The sequence below is a fragment of the Tachyglossus aculeatus genome, chromosome 4, assembly GCF_015852505.1.
Source record: "Tachyglossus aculeatus isolate mTacAcu1 chromosome 4, mTacAcu1.pri, whole genome shotgun sequence".
Taxonomy (NCBI): Eukaryota; Metazoa; Chordata; class Mammalia; order Monotremata; family Tachyglossidae; genus Tachyglossus; species Tachyglossus aculeatus.
Window position 1 is genome coordinate 117,783,785 of NC_052069.1, and position 25,734 is coordinate 117,809,518.

The 25,734-nt window shown below is 50.7% G+C and overlaps 1 protein-coding gene across 6 annotated transcripts in view; it reads left to right on the top strand.

Annotated features, from left to right (window-relative positions):
* Positions 1 to 20,560, top strand: part of SLC25A25 (solute carrier family 25 member 25) — a 36,975-nt gene extending 16,415 nt beyond the window's left edge. For 2 of the 6 annotated variants that reach the window (XM_038744819.1, XM_038744820.1), the window contains exons 2-11: positions 9,086 to 9,212; positions 9,423 to 9,510; positions 10,912 to 10,947; positions 11,210 to 11,321; positions 14,629 to 14,787; positions 16,181 to 16,333; positions 16,668 to 16,775; positions 17,032 to 17,199; positions 17,534 to 17,684; positions 17,794 to 20,560. In XM_038744819.1, coding sequence (XP_038600747.1) covers positions 9,086 to 9,212; positions 9,423 to 9,510; positions 10,912 to 10,947; positions 11,210 to 11,321; positions 14,629 to 14,787; positions 16,181 to 16,333; positions 16,668 to 16,775; positions 17,032 to 17,199; positions 17,534 to 17,684; positions 17,794 to 17,978 — 1,287 coding nt within the window. In that variant the 3' untranslated portion in view covers positions 17,979 to 20,560. Of the gene's footprint in view, positions 1 to 5,877; positions 6,173 to 9,085; positions 9,213 to 9,422; positions 9,511 to 10,911; positions 10,948 to 11,209; positions 11,322 to 14,628; positions 14,788 to 16,180; positions 16,334 to 16,667; positions 16,776 to 17,031; positions 17,200 to 17,533; positions 17,685 to 17,793 lie in introns of those variants that run through there. The other 4 variants (XM_038744821.1, XM_038744822.1, XM_038744824.1 and 1 more) reach the window with 3 other exon arrangements.
* The last annotated feature ends 5,174 nt before the right edge of the window (positions 20,561 to 25,734 follow it).

The following is a 25,734-nucleotide window of genomic DNA, read 5'->3' on the forward strand; positions in this document are numbered from 1 at the left end:
CTGACCTCCCCTGGAAGTGAAGCAGAGTAGCTTAGTGGATAGATTCCCGGCCAGGGAGTCAGGAGGATCTGGGATCTGATCCTGCTCTGCCACTTGTCTGCTGCTGTGTGAACTTGGGCAAGTCACTTCACTTCTCTGTGCTTCGGTTACGTCATTTGGGAAATGGGGATTAAAACTGTGAGCCCCATTTGGGTCATGGACTGTGTCCAACCTGATCAGCTTGTGTCTACCCCATTGCTTAGAACAGTGCCTGGCACATTGTAAGCGCTTAACAAATACCTTAAAAAATAGAGTGGAATGAAAGGGGAGCCAGGGGCGAGAGATGAGTCTGAGCTGATGACTCAGGCTCTAGACTGTAAGCCCTTCGTGGGCAGGGCTTGTTTCGACCAACTCCGTTTGTGATATTGTATTCTTCTAAGCACTTCGTACAGGGTTCTGCACACAGTAAGTGTGCAATAAATACCATCGGTTGATGTCTCCTGAAAGTAACTTGCCCCTTCTTCTGTCGAAAAGACTAAGTACATTGTGGGGCATTTAGCTAAAACCAATAGGCGACCTGAAGCTTTCTTCTCAACGAGCGGGCGGGGAGCCCATTACCCTGGGCATCGGCTTCCCAAGCATCGAAGAAAAATAGTTTGGGGGTGGCAAGGGATGACTGGAGAGAGAAGAGTTTTTTGTCTGGTACGGGCAAGGGGAACGAAACCTTTGCTAACTTGCACTTTGTCGGGGGACTTTGGATGCAACAACTCTGCAAAACAGTTCTGTTGGCAGCAAAGCAAATACTAAACTCCTCTTTGAACCGCCGGGCCCCCTCCCCTTGGGGTCGAGTGGGCTCTTTTAGATCAAGGGTTGGCTCACCGGGCCGAGGTCGCTGGGCTCTCACGCTGCATCCATCCCGTGGGGAGGGCAGGAGTTACGGTTGGCACACCATCGGCTCTCCAGCCAGAGAGCGTTCAAACCAGACACGTCCCCAACCTTGACCGTCCGTTTTCATCATCTGGCCCTTGGGAAGAGGTCAGGAGTCTGGCAGTTGAGGGCCACTGTGGGGTCATCTGCCCTAGAGCCTCAGCAGGCTGCCCCCGCCCCTGCCATGCCCACCTTAAAACCCCTAAATAATGTACTGCTCCCTTCTCTGCTTCTACATTCTCTCTTCCCCCATCCTAGGGATGGTCTCACATTGTTTCTGCCATAAATAACGTATTCTGGTGGCTTTCAAACCCGTGGTGCCGATGTCCTTGGGGACCGCTGATAAGTTCCACCGGGGCAGTTGGCTCCGCCGAGCAGGAGGATATTCGCAGGAGGATCGGACTTTGAAGTACTGGTTCCGGATTTCATTTGTCGTCTTAGCTACCTGAGTAGGGGTTTCAGGGAAGGGGAGAAACCACACATTAGACCCGGGAGAAGCAGCGTGGCGTATGGGAAAGTGCATGGGCTTGGGACTCAGAGGATCTGGGTGCTAATGGCCACTCTGCCATTTGTCTGCTGTGTGACCTTGGGCAAATCACATAACCTCTCTGGGCCTCAGTTCCCCTATCTGTAAAATAGGGAGTAAGACTGTGAGCCCCATGTGGGACATGGATTGTGTCCAACCTGATTAGCTGGTATGTACCTCAGCACTTAGTACAGTGCCTGAAACATAGTGCTTCACAAATACCATAAAAACTATTATTATTATTATTTATTGTTACTACTGCTACTATGACTACTATGAGAGTTTTGACTGGGGCAGAGAACTAGGGATAGGAGTGAACCAGTAGATCCAGAAGGCACAATTCACCTTGGGTGGCTTGTTTCTTTACTGATTGGAGTGGTATAATTTAGCTTGGAGCTCTGCAGAAAAGGACTTCTAATGGAAGGGACAGGCTTCTTAATCTTTCAGGGGACTAAGGGCACTTGTTCTGGTGGGTTAGTAAAGGAATATGGGCATTTATTTGTCTGGTTTTGTACTCTCCCAAGCACTTAGTACAGTGCTCTGAGCACTGGGAGCACCCAATAAATACCATTCTAGTTTTCCACAGGATGGTGAACGAACCTTTATGGAAGAGCTTACGTGCCTGAATTGCCACATTTTGATTCAGTTGGCTTCCCACATACGAATATGTTTGTTCACGGGTCCCTCTGTAAGTTTATTCTGGAATAATTCCAAATTTTCTTTGTATCCTTGTCTTGAAGTTGATCTGCTGTGGAAAGGGGGAGGGAAGAAAAAGCAGTTTCTCTGGAGCCTGTGCTCTCTGTGGCTTTGCGGTTCTCAATTCCTGAGGGGCTCTTCTCAGAAGCTCCAAGGTTTCACTCATTGTGTGTCTAATTGCCAAGAGTAGGCGGGTTTCATTGGAAATGGCTGGGCTCTGCTGCCATGGCAACCCAGTCGTCAAATGGATACGGCAGCAAATGATGGGGCAGAGCCTCGGAGATGGGTGGAACCTGAACAGCAAGATGCTGGTGCGGCTCCTTAATGTTTTAAATATTTCTGGAATTAAACTGAGTCATTGCTGATAGGAAAAACCCCATGTGGCCTAATACAGTTTCCCTCCAGGCACCTGCCTGCCTCCTGTACTTGACTATCCCCTGCATTAACTTTTTTGGCACTTATAGGACGGGCATATTTTTTTCCCAGATTTGGAGGGGAGAGGGGGAAGCCCACCCCTTGTGGCATTGACTGGTTTGGGGGCCTGAAAAAGCCGAGAAACTGCTGGATTATAGATCAAAGGAAATCTGATGCAGCTGAACTCTTAAGAGGATATGGAACTGGGCGTTTGAGAATCCTGTTCTCTGTTGGGATGGGCATCAGAGGGGTGCGGGTTAAGCGTCCTTAGGTAATGGTGAGCTAAAGTAGGGTAAAGGGAGGTGGGGAAGAAACTCAGGTTAGATGGGAATGGAAGGAGCTTATGACCCATTAAACTGGAGACTTGGATGTTTGTAGGGCGGGAGCTGAGGGTGAAATGTCAGTAGTGGAACATGAGCTCTCCTGTTTGTCTCCAGTGCTTATTGTTTCTTATATACGGGCTTAGAAGCCGCTCCGCTGGATTTTTGGAAATTGAAACATCCATCTCAAGCTGCCTCATGTTTCTAAATGACCAAAATGGTACCCATTTTAAAATGACATCCTTTCAGCAGAGTCTAAAACATGCCAGACGCAAGATGTGCTCTGGAAAATGGGATCATCGTTCTTAGAGCCAAGACACAGGCCTCTCTGGGGCTAAGAAGGTCTTTGGGCAGCTCACCACCTGGGGCCGTCTTTCTGTTTTCAGTTCTCAGCATCGGAGGCCCTTTGTTGAATATCTTTTGCAGTGTTGTCTGTACAGCATTTGAGCACTTTTCCCTTGTTTTCTTGACTTCCAGAGGAATCGAGACCCTAGGTAGAAAACAGAGTTCTGAATTAGTTGTGAAAACTCTCCAAATCCCTCCAAAATGACCAGTGCTAAAATATTAAGTCCATGCTAACTTGCCTTCGGTGTGCTAGTACACTCGGCGGGTAATTCCTCCCTGACCGTCTTGTTGATCAGCAGGGGCAGCGCAAAGTGGGGGTGGGTGGGTGGGTGTGGTGTATGTGTGTGTAAATCTTTCATTGCCAAAGCATATCCTACCTCAGTCAGACATTGCCTCTCCTGGGTGTCAGTGGACCACAGGTGAACTGGACAATGCAGTGCAAGCCATCTTCAGTCGGAAAAGTATGAATCCTGCTGATAGTAGGCCCCAAGCGTTTTTCAAGAAAGAGAAGCAGCATGACCTAGTGGAAAGAGCACAGGCCTGGGAATCAGAGGATGTGGATTCTAATCCCGGCTCTGCCACATGTCTGCCATGTGGCCTTGGGCCACTTCACTTGGGCCACTTCACTTCTCTGGGCCTCAGTTACCTCATTTGTAAATTTTTATTTTTAATGGTATTTGGTAAATGCTTACTATGTGCCGGGCACTGTTCTAAACAATGGGGTAGATACAGATAGTCAGGTTGGACGCAGTTTCTATCCGACATATGGCTCACAGTCTTAATCCCCATTTTACAGATGAGGGAATTTAGTCACAGGGGAGGAAAGTGACTTGCCTAAATTTACACAGCAGACAAGTGGTGGAGCCGGGATTAGAACCCATGGCCTTCTGAATCCCAAGCCTGTGCTCTATCCACTAGGCCATGCTGCTTCCAAAATGGGAATAAAGACTGTGAGCCCCAGGTGGGATATGGATTGTGGCCAACCTGATTAGCTTGTATCTACCCCAGTGCTTAATATAGCGCCTGGAGCATAGTAAGCACTTAACGAATACTATTACTTAAAAAATTAGCAAGGTCACGTTCACGTAGTAATAATAATTTGTTATGTCGCAATTTCTCCTAGTTCTCAAACACTCTTTCTCTCATTATCTCATTCATTTCATAGAGAGAGATAGGAATGAGATAATATATAGAGATATCTATACAATAAAGATTATATAGATTTCTCTCTATAGATTTACATAACACACAAGTACAGAGCTAGAGTCAAAGTTGTCTCCTCATTATCATTCATTATTGTATTTGTTAAACACTTACTATGTAATCCCTGTCCCACACGGGGCTCACAGATACTCTTTGGATTTGTGCTGAGCACTCTGGCTTGGAGGAAGGTGGAAGCATAATAGAGCATGGGCCTGAGAGTAAGAAGGTTCTAATCCCAACCCTGCGTCTTCTCTGCTGTGTGGCCTTGGCCAAGTCACTTCACTTCTCTGTGCTTGTTACATCATCTCTAAAATAAGGTTTAAGACTGTGATCCCCACGTGGGACAGGGACTGTACCCACGTATCCACCCCAGGGCTTCATACAATGCCTGGCACAAAGTAAGCGCTTAACAAATACCACAATTATTATTATTATTGAAAAGGGGGAAGAGGAATAGCAGATGGGAACTGGTGAAGCAAGAAGGCCATGACCAGGAGAACTCAGACAGAGAAAAGCAAAAGAGTTTATCCTTGGGGAGAGAGCCTGACTGCAGACAGATCAGGGACTGGGTGTGTTCATTCATTCATTCTTTCATTCAGTTGTATTAAGCGCTTACTGTGCAGAGCACTGTGCTGAGTGCTTGGGAAAGTACAATACAACAAGAAACAGAGACATTCTCTGCCCATAATAAGCTCACAGTCTTGGGGGGAGGGTTTGCTGTGGAAGCCAGGGAGCTTGGGATGGGGGTGGGAGAAAAAAAATGGGTTGGAGATGGGGGTAGTTTCAGGGTAGAGCCGGGTAATCCTCACATCCTTCGCATGCTGGCTCCTCCTGGCACTGTTAAACTGATGTGTGTTTGAAGGGTGGGAGGGTTTTATGTAAGGCTCCACCAGCCCCAGATGTTGTTTCCGGCTCTCTGTCTGCCAGCACTCTGAAACCGGCTGCCTGCCAAACACCTAGACCTCGTCACCCCGAAACCATGGCGTCAAGGCTGACTTCAGCCTCCGTCCTTCCCGACTCCCTAAAACACGCCGCAGTCGGATCCGGTGGATCCAGGCTCCCACGGGCATTCCGTTTCGGACTGGCGTCACTTAGCCGTCCTCTTGCCATTCTGGGAATTGTTGATCTGGAGGGAAAAGTCGGCTGGGCAGAAACAGGCGCAGTTTTCAAGTCAACTGTGGACTTGAGAACATTGTGTCAAAACGATGGGCCGAACTGTTCACTCGCTCGTCGGGTGCGACTGAGGGAGGAGCGAGCCAGCCATCCAGAATCTCCTGTCCGCGAAGAGTTAAAAGCGGGGGAGTGAGTGACGTGGGCCCCGCTCTTTGCAAATGTGCACATCGAGCAATCCGAGGCCACGGCTATCTTGTCAGCAGCCCTGTTCTCATTGGTTGCCCGGGAAGGATTTATGCTGGATTTTTTTTTTTTAATTGAGTAAAAGGGCAGGGTTCGAGCAGCCAGTAACCGCCGAGCACTGACAGCTCCTCCTTATATCTCATTGAACGGGCGGCCGGCATTTCCAGTCCGCGTGCCGAGACAGCGCCGGCAGGAGAGCTCCCCTACTTCCTCCTTGGGCAGCTGAGCGCAAGCTTCTCTAACCAGGATGCTCTGCCTCTGCCTCTATGTGCCCATGTTTGGTGAGACCCAGACAGAATTCCAGTATTTTGAGTCCAAGGGGCTTCCTGCCGAACTCAAGTCCATCTTCAAACTAAGTGTCTACGTCCCTTCCCAAGAGTTTTCTACTTATCGCCAGTGGAAACAGGTCTGTATGGCTAGCTGCTTCTTTTGGTGGGTGGAGAGAGTAGTCCCAGAGCCTTTTTTGGGGGGCTGCGTGTGTGTGTATGGCGGGGAAGGGAGGAACGACTTTACGACAAGTCCTAGAAAGGAAAGAGTGTACAAAATGGGAATGTATGAAATGCAAGCATCAGGGAAAGAATGGAATTTTTTTTTTCAGCTGCCTTGGGCTGGCATCCAATTACCTCACCCCATCGTCATTCAGAATGACTGGTTCCCATGTGATTTACGGGGCAGGCAGGAAGTTCAGGGAAACCGATTTCTAAGGTAAGAATTGAATTGTAGAACAGAAATTCCGTCCCTGTAAGCGGTATTTCTGAAATGGGGAAGTTGAGGGTAGACTTAGTTAACAGAGGTCCCCGCAGCCGTTTCAGCCCGATGGCTGACCGCTGTCAAGTTTTCTAAGATGGCTTTCCGGAGCCAGTGACATCCGGCTTCTCCCAAGGACTTTGGTAAATGTTTAGAGCACCAGTAGCGTGATTAAACTCCCTGCTGCTGGACTCTAGGGGAGGAGCAGCTGTGTCCCCCTTTGCCTCAGGAAAGTTTCTTACTCTGCTAATGTCACCGCCTCCCCGATTGTGTGCTTTGGTATGTTCTCGTGAGCCAGAGTGCTGAGGTGGGTGTGAAATTGAGCCTGGCTTGTCTGTTTCAGGAGGCTGTGTATGCCAGGCCCTGCACCTAACTGCCCTGGGGGGTGTTTCAGAATACTTTGAAATGCCTTCCGGCCACTGTGGGCCTGGTTTAAAAGAATCCATATCTCACCCAGTCCTCTAGTCCAGACACTGAAGTGTTGTTGCCAACTTGTACTTCTCAAGCGCTTAGTACAGTGCTCTGCACACAGTAAGCGCTCAATTAATACGATTGATTGATTGATTGTCATACAAAGTGACCACGTCAGTCTACTCTCCTAGTACAGCCCAGTCCAAACACTTCACTCCTGTAATGCTAACCTTCTCACTGTACCTTGATCTCGTCTATCTCACCGCCGACCTCTTGCCCACATCCTGCTTCTGGCCTGGAACGCCCTCCCTCCTCATACACAACAGACAATGACTCTCCCCTCCTTCAAGGCATTATCGAAGACACATCTCTTCCAAGAGGCCTTCCTTGACTAAGCCCTCCTTTCCTCTTCTCCCACCCCATCCTGCATGGCCCTGACTTGCTCCCTTTATTCATCCCTCCTCCCAGCCCCACAGCACTTATGTACATATCTATAATCTATTTATATTAATGTCTGTCTCCCCCTCTAGACTGTAAGCTCATTGTGAGCAGGGAATGTGTGTGTTTATTGTCGTACTGTACTCTCCCAAGCAGTTAGTACAGTGCTTTGCACATAGTAAGTGTTCAGTAAAGACGATTGACTTCAACTGAGGTGCTTGGCTCCTACTAAGCAGTCAGTGTAGTAACCCTAGATGTAGTTTGCAAGCCTCTGGCAGAGTGATTGTTAATAGGTAATAAAAAAGGGAGGCCCACGGGGCAGCAGCAGCCCTGATGTGTGATAGCATCTGTCTTCATCCTCCGCCAGTTCTGCGTTGAGTTGGCTGAGCATTGGTGTGAGAGGGTGTCCTTTCAGCACTTCTCACTTTTACAGGGGTTGGGCTGTCTTTCTGAGCCAAGAACCAGCTCAGAGTGTTAGCAGGAAGAGGGAATTCCCAAATTTAGCCATTGGAGCCAAAGAGAACTAGCCCGTTTACAAACAGGCTCTTCAATGGTGTGTGACTAGTCGGCAGATGAAGCAGCAGGTTGAACCTGTAAAAGTGCCACTCTGTTGAAAGGATGGTCGCTTCCTTTTTGCGGTATTTGCTGTCCAGTGGACATGATCCAGGCGGCAGGTGGCATCCGAGTCCAGTGGCACCGAATCCATCGGGATCCATCTAATCTTCCTTTCGGTGGTTCTTTCGCTAGCATGAAAACCATCCTAAGGACTGGTCATCTAAGAACGATGGATCCCAGTTGCTAAACTAAAGGTATTTGAGGCCCATGGCTACAGAAAGGCTCTCAGTAAAGTGAGATTATGTTCTGGTGTTTCTAAGTATGTTAGATATCGCTAAGTGTGGCTGGTGTCACACACTCTGTTTGGAGAATCAGTTTTGGACACATCATCCATCTTCCTAACTCTCGGGCCCTGGCAGAACCTTCGAATGCCTGCCCGGCTGAACAATCTCTGGCTCTTTCCTTGGGCCTCCCAAGATCTCCTGGTGTCTCTAGCAAGCTGGTCCTGGCAGCTGCTCAGCGGGGGGTTTGGCTCCGTACCATGCTGTTAATTTTCTTTTGAGAGGTGGGCAGGGGAAGTTGGACTACAGCCAGATCTTCAAGCGAGTTAAGGAGCCGGAGTTCTTTTCCTCTCCGCATTTAGATTTGTCCCAGTTAGTGATCCTGGGCCTTGCTGACTCATGAGTCCTAAAACTTCTTCCCTTCCCAGAGAGCCCCGGGTTAGTCAGGCCCGTGCAAAGGGGCATAGCCGTAGGGTAGCAAACCAGCTTAGCCTGGCTTGAAATATGCTCTTAAAGGAAAATCCGGGACTTTATTCCTTCAAAGCAGGCTCTGGCCAGTGAACAGTGCCTCTCTTAGAGACCGTTCCTTTTCACACTGCCTGACGGGGAAGTGACTTGGAATCAGGGAGCAAGCTTGAGCTTGGCAAATTGTGTTCAGCATCTCAATGGTGGCTCTGAAAAGACCATGGCCCAAACGAGATGGTAATGTCCCCGAGGAGAGGCCAGGTTGCCTCAAAAGCAACACAGAAGTCTTTGTTCCGCTTCCACCCGAGAATCTGGCACATTTCCTTGGGAATGGGTGCCATGGAGTGGGAGGAGGCAGGGAAGCATATTCAAAGAAAGGTGTCGAACCATGGTTTTTTTGTTGTTGTTTTTTTCCTTTTCAGAAAATCGTGAAAGCTGGAGACAAGGACTTGGATGGCCAGTTGGATTTTGAGGAGTTTGTTCACTATCTCCAAGATCATGAGAAGAAACTAAGACTGGTGTTTAAGAGTTTGGACAAGAAGAATGATGGTGAGGACAGTGTTCAGTACATTAGGTCCTGTGTGAGCAGTGGTTCTGTGTCGTTGTCTGTCCTGTCTCGCCCCTCCCTCCCCCTACCCAACATCCCTCCTCCCCTCTACCTCCTACCCAACTCTCTCCCCCTCCCGTCCCCCAACCGTCCCCTGTCCTTTGGCCCTGTTGGGCGGTTTGTTCTCAGCTCAGTGGGTTCTGTTGTTTCAGGGTGCATCGATGCTCAGGAAATCATGCAGTCCCTGCGGGATTTGGGGGTCAAGATCTCTGAACAACAGGCAGAGAAAATCCTTAAGAGGTGAGTGTTTAACCAAATCTGCATGCTCTTCAGTACATGCTTGACGAAAGAGATGCTCTCAGACTGACCTTCCCCACCGCTGTCGTGTGCGCACACCCTGACACCGGTGCCTTTCCTTCCACCACTGAACTTCTGTTGATCTGGACTTTGACTAGTGACATTTGAAGAGAATGAATAAGTAATCTTGCTTTAAGAGTAAACTGCTCTCCTGCTGCCCCCTGGGCAGGGCTGAGGTTACATTGGAGGGTCAGTTTTCTAGAATGTTCTGAAAAAGTCCACCACCCTTGAAAAAGCTACAGTGCTGGCCCAGTCTTTTCTATTTCAGAGCAGACACTCCGACCGTTGGCTTTAAAGCTTCTCAATCAGTTCATTCCCTCCTCCTGTCCACTCTATTCTCCCACTATATCCCAACTCCCACTCTTCATTTCATTCAAATGAACTTCCTGTGCTGTTTTCTCACCTCTCCTGCCCCACTACAGTCCTTGGTGCCACTTAAAGAACTCACAGAGTCTCTTAGCACTTATAACATCTACATTATATGTTCTATTACTTCCTCCGTTCTGTGCCTTATTCAAGTGTCTGTCTCCCCTACTAGATTGCAAGTTCCTCAAGGGCAGGGATCCATGTGTACTAATTCTTCTGAATCTCTCCCAAGTGCTTACTTAGTACAGTGCTCCTCACACAGTAGATGCTCAGTAAATGCTGTTAGTAGATTAAGGTGCCACTGTAACCAGTCAGTGGCGTTTGAGCATCCATTGCAATGATCCTGAGCCAATCTGAGGAAGTTTAGGAGAAGTAGGTCACTTAGCAAGGAGAAGAGAAGGCTGGGTTGGGGAGACTCCTAAGAAGATGCAAGGATTTTGGGTGATGGTGGTGAACTTCTGTCCTTAACTTCAGTTGAGAGTCCAAGAGTGGATGAATTTCAAATGCACCAAGAGAGATTTGTTGGGCGTCAGGAACAATTTTCTGTCGTCAAGGATTGAGAGCCATGGAAACACGTTACTAAGGGAACTCTTCTTATAAAGAACAGGGTGCATAACTCTCTTTTCTGGATGGTTTATTTCCAGTCCTGTCTGGAAACAGGTTAGAGTGGATAACTCCTTGTCTCTCTCGTTCCTTGGATTCTGATTCTTTCCCCTTTTTCCCTATAACAACTCTGAGGCCCAGGGTGAAGCCACCGATGATCTGATCGTTTTCTTTGGTAGGCCAGACCCAAAAAGGCGAGGGTGTTCTCCCCAGGTTGTTTGCTTTGGAGAGGAGTCGGTCCATTCTTTTCTGTCTAATTGCTTAACACTGTATGCTTGTCTCACTATTGTCTGCGAATGAGGACTTATTTGCACTGTTTTTCCTCTCTGTGTCTCTCTTTCTCCTTTGCCTCCCACCCCCTGTCCTGTCTGTCAGAATACGGACGGGCCATTTCTGGGGCCCTGTCACCTAGTAAGTATGCGGGACCCCAAACCCTGCCCGTTCAGAACATTGAGTCCAACCTGCGGCCCTCTCTGTTTCCGTGAAGTGTGGGAGGTGGGAACGCCACCCGTCACATGGACGTTTTACTCGCCAACGTGACCAGAGGGGCGGTGACTCCTTAGCAAGGGCTTTGCTTGGTCCGTGCCGTCCCAGCGGTTGGATGCGTACTGACAGGAGGGGCCCGTGGATGCAGGGCATGGCTTCATGGCGCGTCTTATTCTTCCCCCCGCAGCATGGACAAAAATGGGACCATGACGATCGACTGGAATGAGTGGAGGGACTACCACCTCCTGCACCCTGTCGAAAACGTTCCTGAGATCATCTTGTACTGGAAGCACTCTACGGTAACGTCATGCCCTCTCCCTGCATGTTTCTCTCCTGATTCTTTTTTTTTTTTTTGAGTTGGTCATTAACGATTAATACGATCAAGGTTAGCCAACATTCCCAGAACATTTTCTTCTTCCTGCTCCAGCGTGGCTTCTAACCCCCGCCTTAGGAGATGGAGCACTCCAGCAGAGAGTAGCAGAGATGGGAGGGCTGACTGACCGGTTTGAGTGGACCATAGCCCCAGAGGTGGGATCAGAACCGGCTTTGGCCTGCTCGGGGCCTAACCAAGACCGGAAAGCGATATGCAAGCAGTGGGGCTTCGATGATATGTACACAGAAGTGTTGCATAATGTTCTGCTGGTATGATCTGGTTACACATTGGGTTTCAAAAATCTTTCTCTACACCATCCAGTGACCCCAGCGGTCAGATTCTAGCCTGACTCACTCACTGTGGAGCTGTGCAGGAATTGGGCTACCTCAGTCATGAGAGAAAGCTCTTTGATGCTGTTCTCCTGCTCTTTAGGCAGTCTGAATCGGCAGTTTCACGGAGCAGTGTGGTTATTTTTAAAAAAGCTGATAAAATAATTAATAGAAACAGATGTTTCATTTACTGATCTTACAATGCACGCACATTGTAATAAGTTGCGCCTTATTCCAGATGACTTTTTCACCACTGACCTATTCATTGCCCCAAACCCATCTTCTGATACCCTCCTAACCCAACATTCCTGTTTTCCTATAAAATATAACACTAATAGCTGGTTTTTCCTGCAGTTCATATTTCGTGAATTTAGAAAGAGCATAGTTTTTAAGTTAAAAAAAAATATGGAGAGATATATCTGGTCTTCCAGCTCATTTGCTCACAATGTTCAAATGTCTTTTGCAACTTGGGCAGTCTGGTGTGTGTTCCTGGGTTTCCTTCTCTTCCTACTCTTTCCTTAAGTTAGCCTCCAACTTGCCCCCCAACACTCCCCTCAACGCTTTTAGGTACATCATATTTAAATCAGGTATCTCTGGTTTCCCCTTCAGCGCACTCTACCCGCTGTACCTGATCTCACCTTTCCTTAAAAATGTCCTTATCGAAGCCTCCTCTCTTGTAACTCACTATTAGTCTTCAGGATTTCCCATGGAATTATTCTTCTGGCATTTTCTCTGCCTCTGGGTGGGCTTCCTCCCACCCCTACTTTCCTTGTCAGGAGCGTGTGACATTATCTAGGGTTTTCAGCCCTAAATCCCAACCAAAAGAGCCCCCAGAGTTGCTTTAGGGCCCGGGAATCAGAAGAACCTGGGTTCTCCCGACTCCACCACCTGTCAGCTGTGTGACCTTGGGCAAGGCACTTAACTTCTCTGTGCCTCAGTTGCCTCGTCTGTAAAATGGGGATTAAGACTGTGAGCCCCACGTGGGACAACCTGATCACCTTGTACCCCCCCCAGTGCTTAGAACAGTGCTTTGCACATAGTAAGCGCTTAACAAATACCATTATTATTATTATTATTCTAATCCCGGCTCCACCACTTGTCTGCTCAGTGACCATGGTAAAGTCACCTAACTTCTCTGTGCCTTACTCAGTTTCCCCATCTGTAAAACAGGGATTAAGAGTGTGAGTCCTATGTGGGACAGGGACTGTGTCCAACCTGATTATCTTGTATCTACCCCAGTGCTTAGAACAGTGCCTGACACATAATAAGTGCATAACAAATTCCACAATTATTATTATTATTATTAACCGTTCCAAAGTCAGCCTCCTTTAAGTCCTAAAGCTCTCTGATTCTTCCATTCTTGTAACACAGATTTTTGGGGTGGCCTACTCACTGCTTCCCAAATCCCTGCACCCCCTATCACTACTACCACTTCGAGCCTTTGGGGAGATGCTTAGGCTTCAGCTTCAGCGCTCACTGGGTCCTTGTCTACCACCCGTCCCTGAGGGGTGGCTCCACGAAGCTCACGGACAAAGCACCCCCGCCCGTGCCCGTGCTCCCTGTGTTTCCCTGGCGCCCTGAGCTATTCCTCCAGCCCCCACCGCAGGTAGGCACCAAGCCCTGAGGTGTCAAAAATATTTAATAAGTTCTTAAGATAAGAAATGAGAACAAATCCAGTTCAGGCTACCTTTCCATGAATGCACTACTTTCCCCTTCAGGACCCTCTGTATTTCCCTATAAGTGTTTGAGAGCTCATATTCTTCGTCCCCTTTAGGGGCAGGAGCCTCAGTCCTTCAGGGTCCTAGCCACTGACTCTGAACCTCCAGAGATCCTCTCTGATCCCTCTCTGTGTCCTGAGTCTATCCAGGGTCCACAGCACCAGCTCTCCCTGTATCCTGTTCTCCCAGTCACACGGCCCGCTTCCCCTCACCTCAGGGCGGCTGAGGGTCCTGTACATCCTCCCCAGTCACTGTCTGATTGGTTTGGCTTTCCCTTTTTTTGTGGTATTTGTTAAGCACCTACTATGTGCTGAGGTAGATTCAAGATAATCATGTTGGACGTAGTCCCTGTCCCACATAGAGCTCACAATCTTAATTTTCAGTTTTACAGATGAGGTAACGGAGGCACCGAGAAGTTCAGTGACTTACCCAAGGCCACACAGCAGGCAAATGGCAGAACCTAGGATTAAAACTCAGATCTTCTTGACTCCTAGGCCCGAGCTCTTTTCACTAGACCACACTACTGCTCTTCACTTCAGTGAGTGGCAGCACTGAGTGACTCTCTTGGCTTCCTCCTCTCTCCCCTATATGCGGGAGCCCGTGGAAGTGGTCAACACAGGGAAGAGCCTTCCCACCCCTTTTCCAACTGTTCGAGGTGTCCTTCGAAACCCCGTACCCTCTCTACTACCGTTGGCGCTTTCCGAAAGCTACAATACATTGAAATGGATCCATTGAAATGCCTAGATTGAACATTCCCTCCCCCCTCCCCAGCCACAATCCCATAGGCTCAACAGCAGGTAAAAAGCAGCTACCAACAGCCTCTAGAAAAATATTAATGGTTCACCACAGAAGTCAGAGCACTTAGGCAGTGCCTCATTCATGCTCCTAACTAGGTTAGGAGGCAAACGAGTTAGTCCTCTTCCCCCCACCCCACAATTGGTAGAGGAAACTGGTGGCACTGATACACGAAATGACTCGTCCAGGATCCCAGCAAGTCGCTTACTGGTTTTGGAAATAGACTTTCTCTTTCTGACACCCCACCCTGTCCCTTAAGCACACTGGCAAGATTGCTTACCTGCCAGTCTGTCACTTGCGATCTGTTCCAGAAGAGGGCAAGCGGGTGGAACCTGTTGTCCGTGGGATTCCCGAGCGATTGCAGTAAGTTGTCGCCTTCGTTTTCTTGCAGATCTTTGATGTCGGTGAGAACTTGACAGTTCCAGATGAGTTCACGGTGGAAGAGAGGCAGACAGGGATGTGGTGGAGACATCTCGTGGCTGGGGGAGCGGCCGGTGCCGTGTCCAGAACCTGCACAGCCCCGCTGGACAGGCTAAAGGTGCTCATGCAGGTAAGAAGGAAGGAAACCCCAGGAGAGATTTGCTCCACCTAATAGGAATAGCATTTATCAAGTGTCCATTGGATGCAGCGCGCCGCATTAAGCACTGGAGAAGTATGGAATGGAAAAGTGACACATTACTTGCACACAGAGAACTTCCATTCATTCATTCATTCAATCGTATTTATTGAGCGCTCACTGTGTGCACAGCACTATGCTAAGCGCTTGGGAAGTACAAGTTGGCAACATATAAAGAGTCCCTACCCAACAGCGGGCTCACAGTCTAGAAAGGGGAGACTACCATAAAAACCATTCATCAGCAGAGTATCAAATGTATAATTGAATAAATAGGTAGACACAAGGGATGGGGGATGGGTATTAATAAGTGGCCAGCTGCCTTGTAAGTCCTGTGAGATGATTTCAGGTTTGGTATTCTCCCACGTACCAGTGCGGTGTTCCTAGGGCATGAGAAACCTTTTGCTTCTAGACGATAAACTTTTATCCAGGTCATTTCAGAGCTGCTTTATGAGATTTGGGATGGGAGCAATCTCGTGGCTCAGTGGAAAGAGCACGGGCTTTGGAGTCATAAGTCATGGGTTCAAATCCCGGCTCCGCTGTGTGATTTTGGGCAAGTCACTTAACTTCTCTGTGCCTGTTACCTCATCTGTAAAATGGGGATTAAAACTGTGAGCCCCCTGTGGGACAACCTGATCACCTTGTAACCTCCCCAGCGCTCAGAACAGTACTTTGCACATAGTAAGCGCTTAAAAAATACTATCATTATTATTATTATTACCCCCTTTCCCCCCATGTCCCCCATCCACCTTGCAAGGGGACTTCGGAAAAGAGCAGGTCCTCATCAGGCTCTCAGGTCAGTCGGAAGCTTCAGAGTGGCTTTGGCAGGTTCCCCGGGTCCACGGAGACAGGACAGAGTTGAGCAGAATTGATGTCAGAAGCAATTGTGAAATAGGATTGCGAGAGGACTGCATTTGGACTTTGACACCTCTCAGCGGAGAACCAGTCCCCCAGTTTCCCCCAGCCCCCTTTACCCTACTTGTCTCCATGCCAGGTGGCGGGAAGGGAGAGAAGTTGCTCTGGATGGTAGAGTCCACCCCTGGCCCCAGAGCAGGCTCATCCTCTCTGTTTTCTTCCTTTTCCCCTGCCCCCGCCTTGTGCTGATGTGGTTGAGGGTGGCTGTTAAGCCATAAATGTTGGCTTCATGCAGTCTTATTGAAGCGAAGTACTGTGAATGTCTGCCACATTCCCCTCCTTGAGCCTCGGTTCATCATTTGGGCAAGAAAAAGCCCTTCTTTGAGAACGGGCAAGTCCCAGACCTGAAGTCCCTGTGGAGTTGGAGCTGACCAGAGTCTGTCCCCTTCCCTCCAACTCCCTCATCCCCTACCAGGTCCACGCCTCCCGCAGCAACAACATGTGCATCGTCGGCGGCTTCACCCAGATGATCCGCGAAGGAGGGGCCAGATCGCTGTGGCGCGGCAACGGCATCAACGTCCTGAAGATTGCCCCCGAGTCCGCCATCAAGTTCATGGCTTATGAGCAGGTGAGGGGTGGGATCGGAGCCCTTCATCCCAGTTCTGCGGCAGGCTCAGGGAGGGGTGGCTGTAAAATGGAGGCATGTCTTTGACGGCCAAACCAGGGGTGAGGAGGGGCGGCGGTAGCCCCATCAGATGCCACGGTCGCTTTGAGATTCAGAGCAGATCCCGGAACTTACTGGAGAAGGAGGCTGAAGTGGGTGACTGAAGCCTGTAGAGCTGGTGATTCTCCACTTCTCCCAAAGGCTCGGCCCCGGACAGCATGGGTAGGGAGCAGGGGAAGCGGGGATTGGTCCAAAGTGGGCTCATGACCTCAGCCTGTTCCTCTTCCCTTCTCTCCAGATCAAACGGCTCGTTGGGACTGACCAGGAGACTCTGAGGATTCACGAGAGGCTGGTTGCAGGTTCTCTGGCAGGCGCTATCGCCCAGAGCAGCATCTATCCAATGGAGGTGAGCCCTGCTGCCGGGCACTGGTGGGGAGGAGGGGGGCAGGGGGTTGTCTCTCTCCGCCTCCCAACGGAGGCTCAGGTGAGACGTAAAGCGAAGAGGTCTGGAGGCGTCCAAACGCGACGGAATGTGCCGAAGGTTCTTTGGTGATGGGGCCCTTTTTGCTGTTGGGTGCCTGGGGCAGGCTAGGCTTTCTCCTCCTCCCCGCGAACGTCCGAGTAACGGTTTCCTTGGGCTGATGTGCCTGCTGACGTTCCAGGTTCTAAAGACCCGAATGGCCCTGCGGAAAACCGGGCAGTATTCTGGCATGCTGGACTGTGCCAAGAAGATCATGTCTAAAGAGGGGATGGCGGCTTTCTACAAAGGCTACATCCCCAACATGCTCGGGATCATTCCGTACGCCGGCATCGACCTGGCTGTGTACGAGGTGAGCAGCCGCGGCATCCAAGGGGGCGAGTTTCTCCCCGTCCATCCGTTGCCCTTAGGGGAACTTTCTGCCTGGGGCTGGGGCTGGGCACAAGAATTAGAGCCTCCTTTGAAGCTTTCTTGCAGGGAGGAGGAGGGTAAGTAAGGGGGTTGGGGGAGCTTAATCTGGCAGTAATGCCGAAGAGAATCTGAATCTCTAAGATCCCATTTTAGAATGACCCGTTTTGCAGTTCTCTGCACATCATCATCTGCCTTCCTCCCCGCCACTCCCTCTAATCTTCTCGGACGAGCGGCAGGGCAGTTGTGCCACTCACCCTTCCACGTCTCTCCTTTAGACCCTAAAGAACGCTTGGTTGCAGCGCTACGCAGTGAACAGCGCAGACCCCGGCGTGTTCGTCCTCTTAGCCTGCGGGACCATATCCAGCACGTGTGGGCAGTTGGCAAGTTACCCCCTGGCCCTCGTGAGGACCCGCATGCAGGCCCAGGGTAAGAGCTGTTTCTCGGGCAGTGCCCAAGAAGCCCCCAGGCCGGGGGAGGGGGTTTGCTTTGTGAGCGAGGGCCTCTTTGACACATCGATGGCCTCTCTTCCCTCCAGCTTCGATCGAGGGAGCCCCAGAGGTGACCATGAGCAGCCTCTTCAAACACATCCTGAGGACAGAAGGGGCGTTCGGCCTGTACCGAGGCTTGGCCCCAAACTTCATGAAGGTGATCCCGGCCGTGAGCATCAGCTACGTGGTGTACGAGAACCTGAAGATCACTCTCGGGGTTCAGTCTCGGTGACGGGGCGGTCACAGCCCCGGGCGTTTCGGACTCCCATCTTGGGCCGCGGACCCAGGATATATAGCCATCTCATTCTGTGAATGTGTTGACACTAAGTGACTCAAGCCAAGCTGTGAAAACCCCGGAGGTGTGGGCGAGGGTGGCAGTGGCGGGGAGGAGCTGGAGCCTTGGGCCGGCCGGTTGGTCCCGCTGACCTGGTCCGTGACCTAGTGTGGACCTTCCGGGGGGAAGTCCCTTCCCCATTGGGCCCGTGGCAGTGGGAACAACCGCCTCCGGCTCCCTGAAAGGGAGGAGGGGGTTGTTCCCAGCGGTGTCTGTTGAAGGAGGGGCTTGGGAGCTGGCTTATTTTCACTGTCTCGCATCTAGCCGCCACCAAGTTATCCGCCCCAAAGGGCTAGTAGCCTCTAACTAGCTAAGAGTTTCCCCGTTAAGTCTTTGCTCGGGGTTGCTGCTTACCAGGCCGTGTCTCTCATGTTTACTGAAGTTCCTGGGGTCAGGAGGGCTTCTGGTTGAATCTTCCAAATGGCATTTTCCAAGTCCGGTGTAGTCTCAAAGCAGTCCTGGTCCCCGCCGGGCTTTGTGGGTGGGGTGGTAGTGGTGGGCCCGAGAGACGTGAGGCCGGCGGCAGACGGTTACCTCGCATGTTGTTGACGTGCATGGCTTTCAGGGTCCAGCCAGAGGAATGTGTCCACTGCCGTGCAGCCCAGCATCCCGACGCATGGCTTCCTTCCTCCGACGGTACCGCGACCAGGGCCTCGTCCCTCAGCTCCGCTTAGCAGCGGCCAGGGCTCATCCCTCAGCCGAATCCACAGCCTAGACGGCCTCCCTTCTTTCCCCAGATAGAACCCTCAGCTGGTGGGAAGGGAGGGGCAACGAAGCTCGGAGGCCTTGGGTTGCACGGGCCCCAGCCGTGATCTGGCTGGAGCCCGAGGCACATTCTTGCCTTGCTTCCAGAGGACATCCGACACAGTAGAAAGGGGAAAGGGGGTGGATATACAATGATGATTTCCTCCGACTGCATTAAGGTCTGCTTTAAGGATCAGGTTTCCGGTGCCCCAGGGATCCCGGGCCAGTTCCCAGTGGGGGCCACGCGGGACCTGCCTCACATTCCACTGACGTAACACATTGTACTTCTCAAAGCCTATTTATTTTGTATTTATTTGAAAACTATTTTTTATAGATTTTTGTCTAATTATTAGCCTGTCCTCTTAGTTTTCCTTTTTTATTCATATTTATGTTCCTCATCTGTTGCACCTTTTTTTTTTTCCCTTGCATCCCCATGCAGCAAGGGGCTGAGGGGAGGGGGAGTTAGGACCCTCCCCAGAGCCTGTGCTGCCTGCTTTAGATCTGGGAGGTCTCAGCCAAGAGGACAGGAGAAGAAGGGGAGGAGAAGGAGAGGGCTCGGGGCACAAGAGACCCGATCAAGAAGGAGATGCATGCCTCCCTGTTGGGTGGGGAGTGGCTCAGCTCCTCCTCCTCCTCCTCTGCTAGGGGTCCGGCCATGCCCGTGATTCAAGGGGCAGGGCAGCCTGTGGGTCGGGGATTGGGAGCCATCCCAGCATTGATTGCCAGAGGGGGAGAAATCTCAGGGATTTTTCAAGGTAAAAATCCAAATCGTTTCCTCGAAGGGAGCTTTTCTCCTTTCTGAATCAGCCCCCCAGCTCTACTGGGCCTGTGTGTGTGCCCACTTGACCTAGACTTCTGCCTGGTGGGAGAGGTGGTGGGCAGATGAAGAGGGAGACTCTCCCTGCGGCCTCCCCGCCCGCCCCCCACTCCCTCCCCGGGTGGATCACTTGCACCGTTTCTGTCCTCGGAAGGCTGGTTGTGCTCCTGGAGCTGTGATTCATTCAATAGCATTTATTGAGCGCTTACTGTGGGCAAAGCACTGTACTGAGCACTTGGATCACAGTGCCCCCTCCCCCAGTCTCCCTACCTCCTCCTATGGCTGCTGGCGCTGCAACTGTGGTCCCCCGTTCCCCCAAACCCCCTGAATAGCTGTGAATGGTGCAGATCAAGGAGTCGCCTTTCCATCCCACCGGTTTGGCCTACCAGGAAGCACAGGATACAAAGATCAATGCAAAAATCACAATCTAGCTAGTTTCAACTGGAATTTGACAAAATCCTAATTATTGAAAATGGAAGTCTTCGCTTAGAACAGCTTTCTAATAAAGTTCTTTCAAAGCTATGATGTCACTGCCATCCTCTCTCTGACTCAGGTGCGGGGGCAAGTCAGGAAGCAAACTTGAATTTCATAGAACTATTTACTCTTCCTCCCCTCAACACCAGTACACATTCATGCTTATTCTCCAGGGAGGCACCCTTTGCATGGAGATTGATGGGTTTAGAGGCATCTTAAACTTGAGCTTGAGTGGGACTTGGGCTTTGGGCACCGGTCCAAAGCCCGAGCACCAGACCACTTGTCCAGGGCCTGGATAGCCAGGGTGGTGTGGCCAGGGATTTGGGAAGGAGGTGGCAGGTTAAGTGGGCTGGAATGAGTCAGCTTGCGTCTCATCCCAGTTCTGCTCCTGAAGGATCATAGACAAACACCTTCGCTCCCCCGGGGCGGGGTCTCCTTTGGGAAACAGGACCCCTGTTTGGAAAGTGCTTCCCAGAATCCAGGTGGTTTGGGTGATGGGCCTGGGGGCCCTGGCTGAGAGCTCAAGGCCTCCGACACTGCCTCAGAGCCAGCAGCACCCACGGCCTCGACCTTTGGAGCGGGTGCCGTTTGAACTCGGAGCACTAGCTGGAAGGATGGCCCAGCCAGGTTTGGCTACGATTAGATGTTCTGCCGGTGACTCCCCTGGGGGAGTCTGAAAGCATTTCCTTTTCTACCAGTTCCCCAGTACGTGCTCTACTGCCAAGGTTTCTATACCATCTGTGGGCTGCCTCTTCCTGAAGCTCACAAACATCCGTCCCCAACATCTCTCCCATCTGCCTTCCTGCACCTTCTTGGGATCACAGCTCGGGTCTAAGTGGAATCCCTTCTGAGTAACAGAGCACTGTTTTGTCACAGATCCAGTAGCTAGTTACCTAATTCCTCTTCATGAGACCACCTTGGCTCCTGGTAAGGTGCTGTCATGAGTGCTGTGGATTTCAGGGAATGTGTGCTATTCCTTTCCCAGTAATTTGAGGTGGAATTAGAAACTGGCAGAAGGCCAAATGCCGTTTCCTGCATCCCATCTGGGTTCTTTAAAATGCTTTTCAGCTTCTGGAAGTTAGGGGCTTATTCCCTCCCTTTTTATGGTATTTAAGCGCTTATTATGTGTCAAGCACTGGGGTAGGTACAAGTTAATCAGCTCAGACACAGTCCCTGTCCCCCATGGGCCTGACAGTCTAAGGAATAGGGAGAGTATTACTGAATTCCCCACTTTGCAGTTGAAGCAGGCACAGAGAAGGCAAGTGCCTTGTCCAAGCTTAGAATCCAAGTTGTTTAGCTCTTTCCACTAGGCCATGCTGCTTCTTGTGCTTACTGACGGCAGGATTAAATTTTAATTTTAGGTGCCCTGCCTTCCCCCTCTCCTTATTACAGTCAATAAATTCAGAATTTGTATTGGTCTCTGGCAACTCCAGCGGCGTGGGATTTTTAGTTTCTGAGCGCCCTCTACTGCACTGCTCCTCATCCTGGTGCTCTAGGTTGCTATTGCATCATATAGCGTGAGCATGTGCAAGAATGAAAAGGTAAAAATGAAAGGGGTGTTAAGAGAGGGTCAGAAAGGTTTGGGGAATTTTCAGAAACACTGTACTCCCTTTACTGAGTTGGCTCACCTCTCATGGCGGGGGTGAGGGGGGGGGGTCTCTCTTCACTGGAGAGATTGCCTCGAGTGAGGGACCTGCCCAGAGTCACTGTTTAGTTTGGCTATCAGACTAAGAACCCCGAGAGCAGCATGCCTAGGCTTGGATGGGTATGGCCAGGGCTCCTACTTGGGGTGCCCAAGAGAGCGGGGCTGGACTCTGGCTCAAAAATAGTCCATCTCCCTCTAGTTACCTACTCTGCCTTTTTCCTTCAATTTATTCCATTGTATCTATTGAGCATTTACTGTGTGTGGAGTGTTGTAATAATAATAATTGTGGAATTTGTTAAGCCCCTACTATGTGTCACTTAGTACACTTGGGGTAGATACAGAGAAATTGGGTTGGACACAGTCCCTGTCCCACAGGGGGCTCACAGTCTTCATCCCCATTGAGCAGATGAGGTAACAGGCACAGAGAAGTAAAGTGACGTGCCCAAGGTCACCCAGCAGACAAGTGGCAGAGCCAGGATACTAAGGGCTTGGGAGAGTACAATACAACAATAAACAGACACATTCCCTGCCCAGAATGAGAGTGTACACTAGGGCTGTGGGACTTTAGCTTTCAGGCCTTCTTTAAAGTGGGGCTGTGGGACTTTAACTTGGCCTTTTTTAAAGTGGATTGTCCACACAATGTTAAAATGGAGCAGCCTTGGGACGCTGTCCAGGTATTGAACTCAGTCATGACTCCCTCAGCCCCCTGCTTTGATGGCATGTGAGAACAGGCCGGGGGGAAGGGTGAGAATGGGAAGGGAAGGGAGGATGGTGTCCCAGTCCCCCTGATCTACATTGGAGTGTGAGGACTGATCGAGGGTCTGAGTCAGGGGGAGAAGAGCCTGGACCTAGGAAGGGAGGATGGTGTCCCAGTCCCCCTGATCTAAATTGGAGTGTGAGGACTGATCGAGGGTCTGAGTCAGGGGGAGAAGAGCCTGGACCTAGGCCTCGGGCCTCCCGTCCACTAGCCAACTCGTCAACATTTTCTCTCCTGTCACTTTATCGTCTCGTTTCCCCTGCCTCCCCCAAGTTTCCCATTATATTGCTGATTCGGGAAGGACAGGGTGACTGCTGAAGAGGGAAATGGGCAAGTGGATGTAGCCAAAGTCAGGGAGGGTTGGCTTGACTTCCTGCTGGAGGAGGAGAAGGAACAAGGGTGAGGAAGAAGCTTAACAGAAGGAGAGTGGGAAGTGGCTTCGGGCATGAGGGCAGGCGGGGTAGAAGAGGAGGCAAGTCGGTGGATCAGGAATCAGGGAAAGCAGACGGGCAGCTCAGGCTAGGTAGAAGGGATCAGGCAGGTTGGAGAGTGGGGGGCATGTAGCAACAGTAAAGTATAAGAAATGGGAGCTTGAATTTTTTCAGTACTTTTCTATAGCCATTTCAATCAATCATATAATAATAATAATGGCATTTATTAAGCGCTTACTATGTGCAAAGCACTGTTCTAAGTGCTGGGGAGGTTACAAGGTGATCAGGTTGTCCCACGGGGGCCTCACAGTCTTAATCCCCATTTTACAGATGAGGGAACTGAGGCCCAGAGAAGTGAAGTGACTTGCCCAAAGTCACACAGCTGACAGCTGGCTGAACCGGGATTTGAACCCCTGACCTCTGACTCCAAAGCCCGTGCTCTTTCCACTGAGCCACGCTTGAGCGCTTACTCCGTGCAATGCGCTGTGTTAAGCGCTTCCTGTCAGTTACCTCATTCTGCCCTCACCCCATCCCTGTGAGGCTGGGAGAGGAAGGATTTATTCTATTTTACAGAAGAAGAGGACACCACCCAGGGAGGCAAAAGGATTTAGCCAAGGTCACACGGCAGGGCAGACAGAGCTGGGACTAGACTCTGACCTTGAGCGGGAGCCAGGACAAGCAGTCAGGATTGGGTCTGGGAAAACAACGGTCAGGCTCTCCCTTCTTCTCCAGCTGCAAAGGGGAGGAAAACCAGCTGTGGAGGATTTCTTGACTTTTAGGACATTGGGAGCAGCTGAAGCTGTGGCCGGGACTCCTGGACTGAGCCTCGAGGAGCCTGAAACTCTGCTTCTCTGGCCACAGTGCCCTCCTGCTCTTGTGTAGATTGCCCCCCTCATCTCTTACGTTGTTTTCCTGTTCTTAAGAGTCTGTCAATAACTTTCCCTCACCCTCCCTGCTCCTTCATGCTCTTAGGTTGTAAGCCCCTTTGGGACTATTGAATGGGTCTTATTTTTGTCTGTGAATTATTTCCCAGAGCTTAGTATTGTGCCTCACACTCAATGAGCACTTAATAAATAAAATATTGTTCTATTACTACAACCGCTCCTCCTCTATCTCCTTCCCTTGGCACTGCGGTTTCACTAGGGTCATACTTCCTGTGGGGAAAATAGTAGATCTTTCTGTCAGCGCTAACCAGGACTCTTGGCCTGGCACTGAGTGTCCAAGTTCTCTATGCCAAAAGCTCTCATTGATGATGTGCTCCAGGTTGAGCTTTGTCAGCCCCAAAGCCCCCAGACTCCCCTACTGTCTCCGACCTTGTGGAATCAAGCTGTGATGAGCCAACTCAGAAACACCACCACTGATACTCCCTCTGGGGCCATCCAGCCTCGCACTCATCACTGGTGAAGTTGGCTGAAGCTTCAGGCCTCCCATCTTTTTTTTTTTTTTTGTATTTGTTAAGCACTTACTTTGTGCCAGACACTGTACGAAGTGCTAGAGTTGGCACAAGCTAATAAGGCTGGACACAATCCATGTCCCACATGGGAATCACAGTCTTAGTCCCTATTTTACAGATGAGGTAATTGAGGCACAGAGTGACTTGCCCAAGGTCACACAGCAAACAAGTGGCAGAGCCGGGATTAGGTCCTTCAGGCTCCCAGGCCTGTACTCTTTCCACCAGTGGCTGTTGGGCTGAGGGCCTCCCATTCTTCCTCCCTGCCCAGTTTCCTCATCTGTAAAATGGGGATTAAGACTTTGAGCCCCATGTGGGACAGGGACTGTATCCAACTGTGCTTAGACCAGTGCTTGGCACATAGTAAGCACATAACAAATGCCAAAATGAGAAGCAGCATGGCCTACTGGCAAGAACACGGGCTTGGGAGTCAGAGGACATGGGCTCTAATCCCGGCTCTACCACTTGACTTCTGTGTGACTTTACCCAAGTCATTTCACTACTCTGGGTCTCAGTTACCTGATCTGTAAAATGGGAATTAAGACCGTGTGCCCAACCCGATTCAATTGTATCTATCTATCCCAGCGCTTATTACAGTGCTTGGCTTATAGTAAGCACTCAACAAATATCCTCATTATTTTTATAATTATGCCTGAGAAGCAGAACCCACCCAATGCAGGGGTTGGCGATGGGCCAGAGGATCTCCTCTCCCCTCATCGCCCCTAGGAAGTTGCACTTTGTAAGCACTGTTGTTAGAGTCTGCGGACTGGTGAGGCAGAACCCAAGCCCCTCTGAACCCTGCAGAAGCTTGGACTTCCCCATTTGACCTGCCTGGGGGTGGGACGGTGCCCAGTAGACTGGGGCCCCAGGGGCAGCAGCGGGCTTGCCCTCCCCGGGCCGAGCAGCAGCAGGAGCAGCAATCGACCCTGAGGAAAGGGAAGTCCAGTATCTCCTTACCTGGCCTGTTTTCTGCCTTGGCTCGTATGGCTGTATCCCAGACCCGGGCTCATCTAGTCCCCTGTTTCCAGGCCATAAGCCCCCAACTTGCCCAGACAGAAACTCAGAGGATTCTGTTGTTGGGGCTCCCTACTCTGAGACCGACCTCTCTGTCAGCCGTAAGTGGGGCTCACTCCAAGCTGCGGGCCAGGGGAGGGATTCGAGGCCACTTGCTCCCTCTCCGCCTCCCTCTCCTGCCCACGGAGCTTTGAGCATCTTTTACCGAGGCATCTAGAGAGACGCGACTGAATGCTAGTCCTGGGGACTAGCATCCCACTCATGCTGCTTCTCTGTGCCCTCAGGGCCGGGCCCCAGGAAAGCACACCAGACCAGAGCAGTA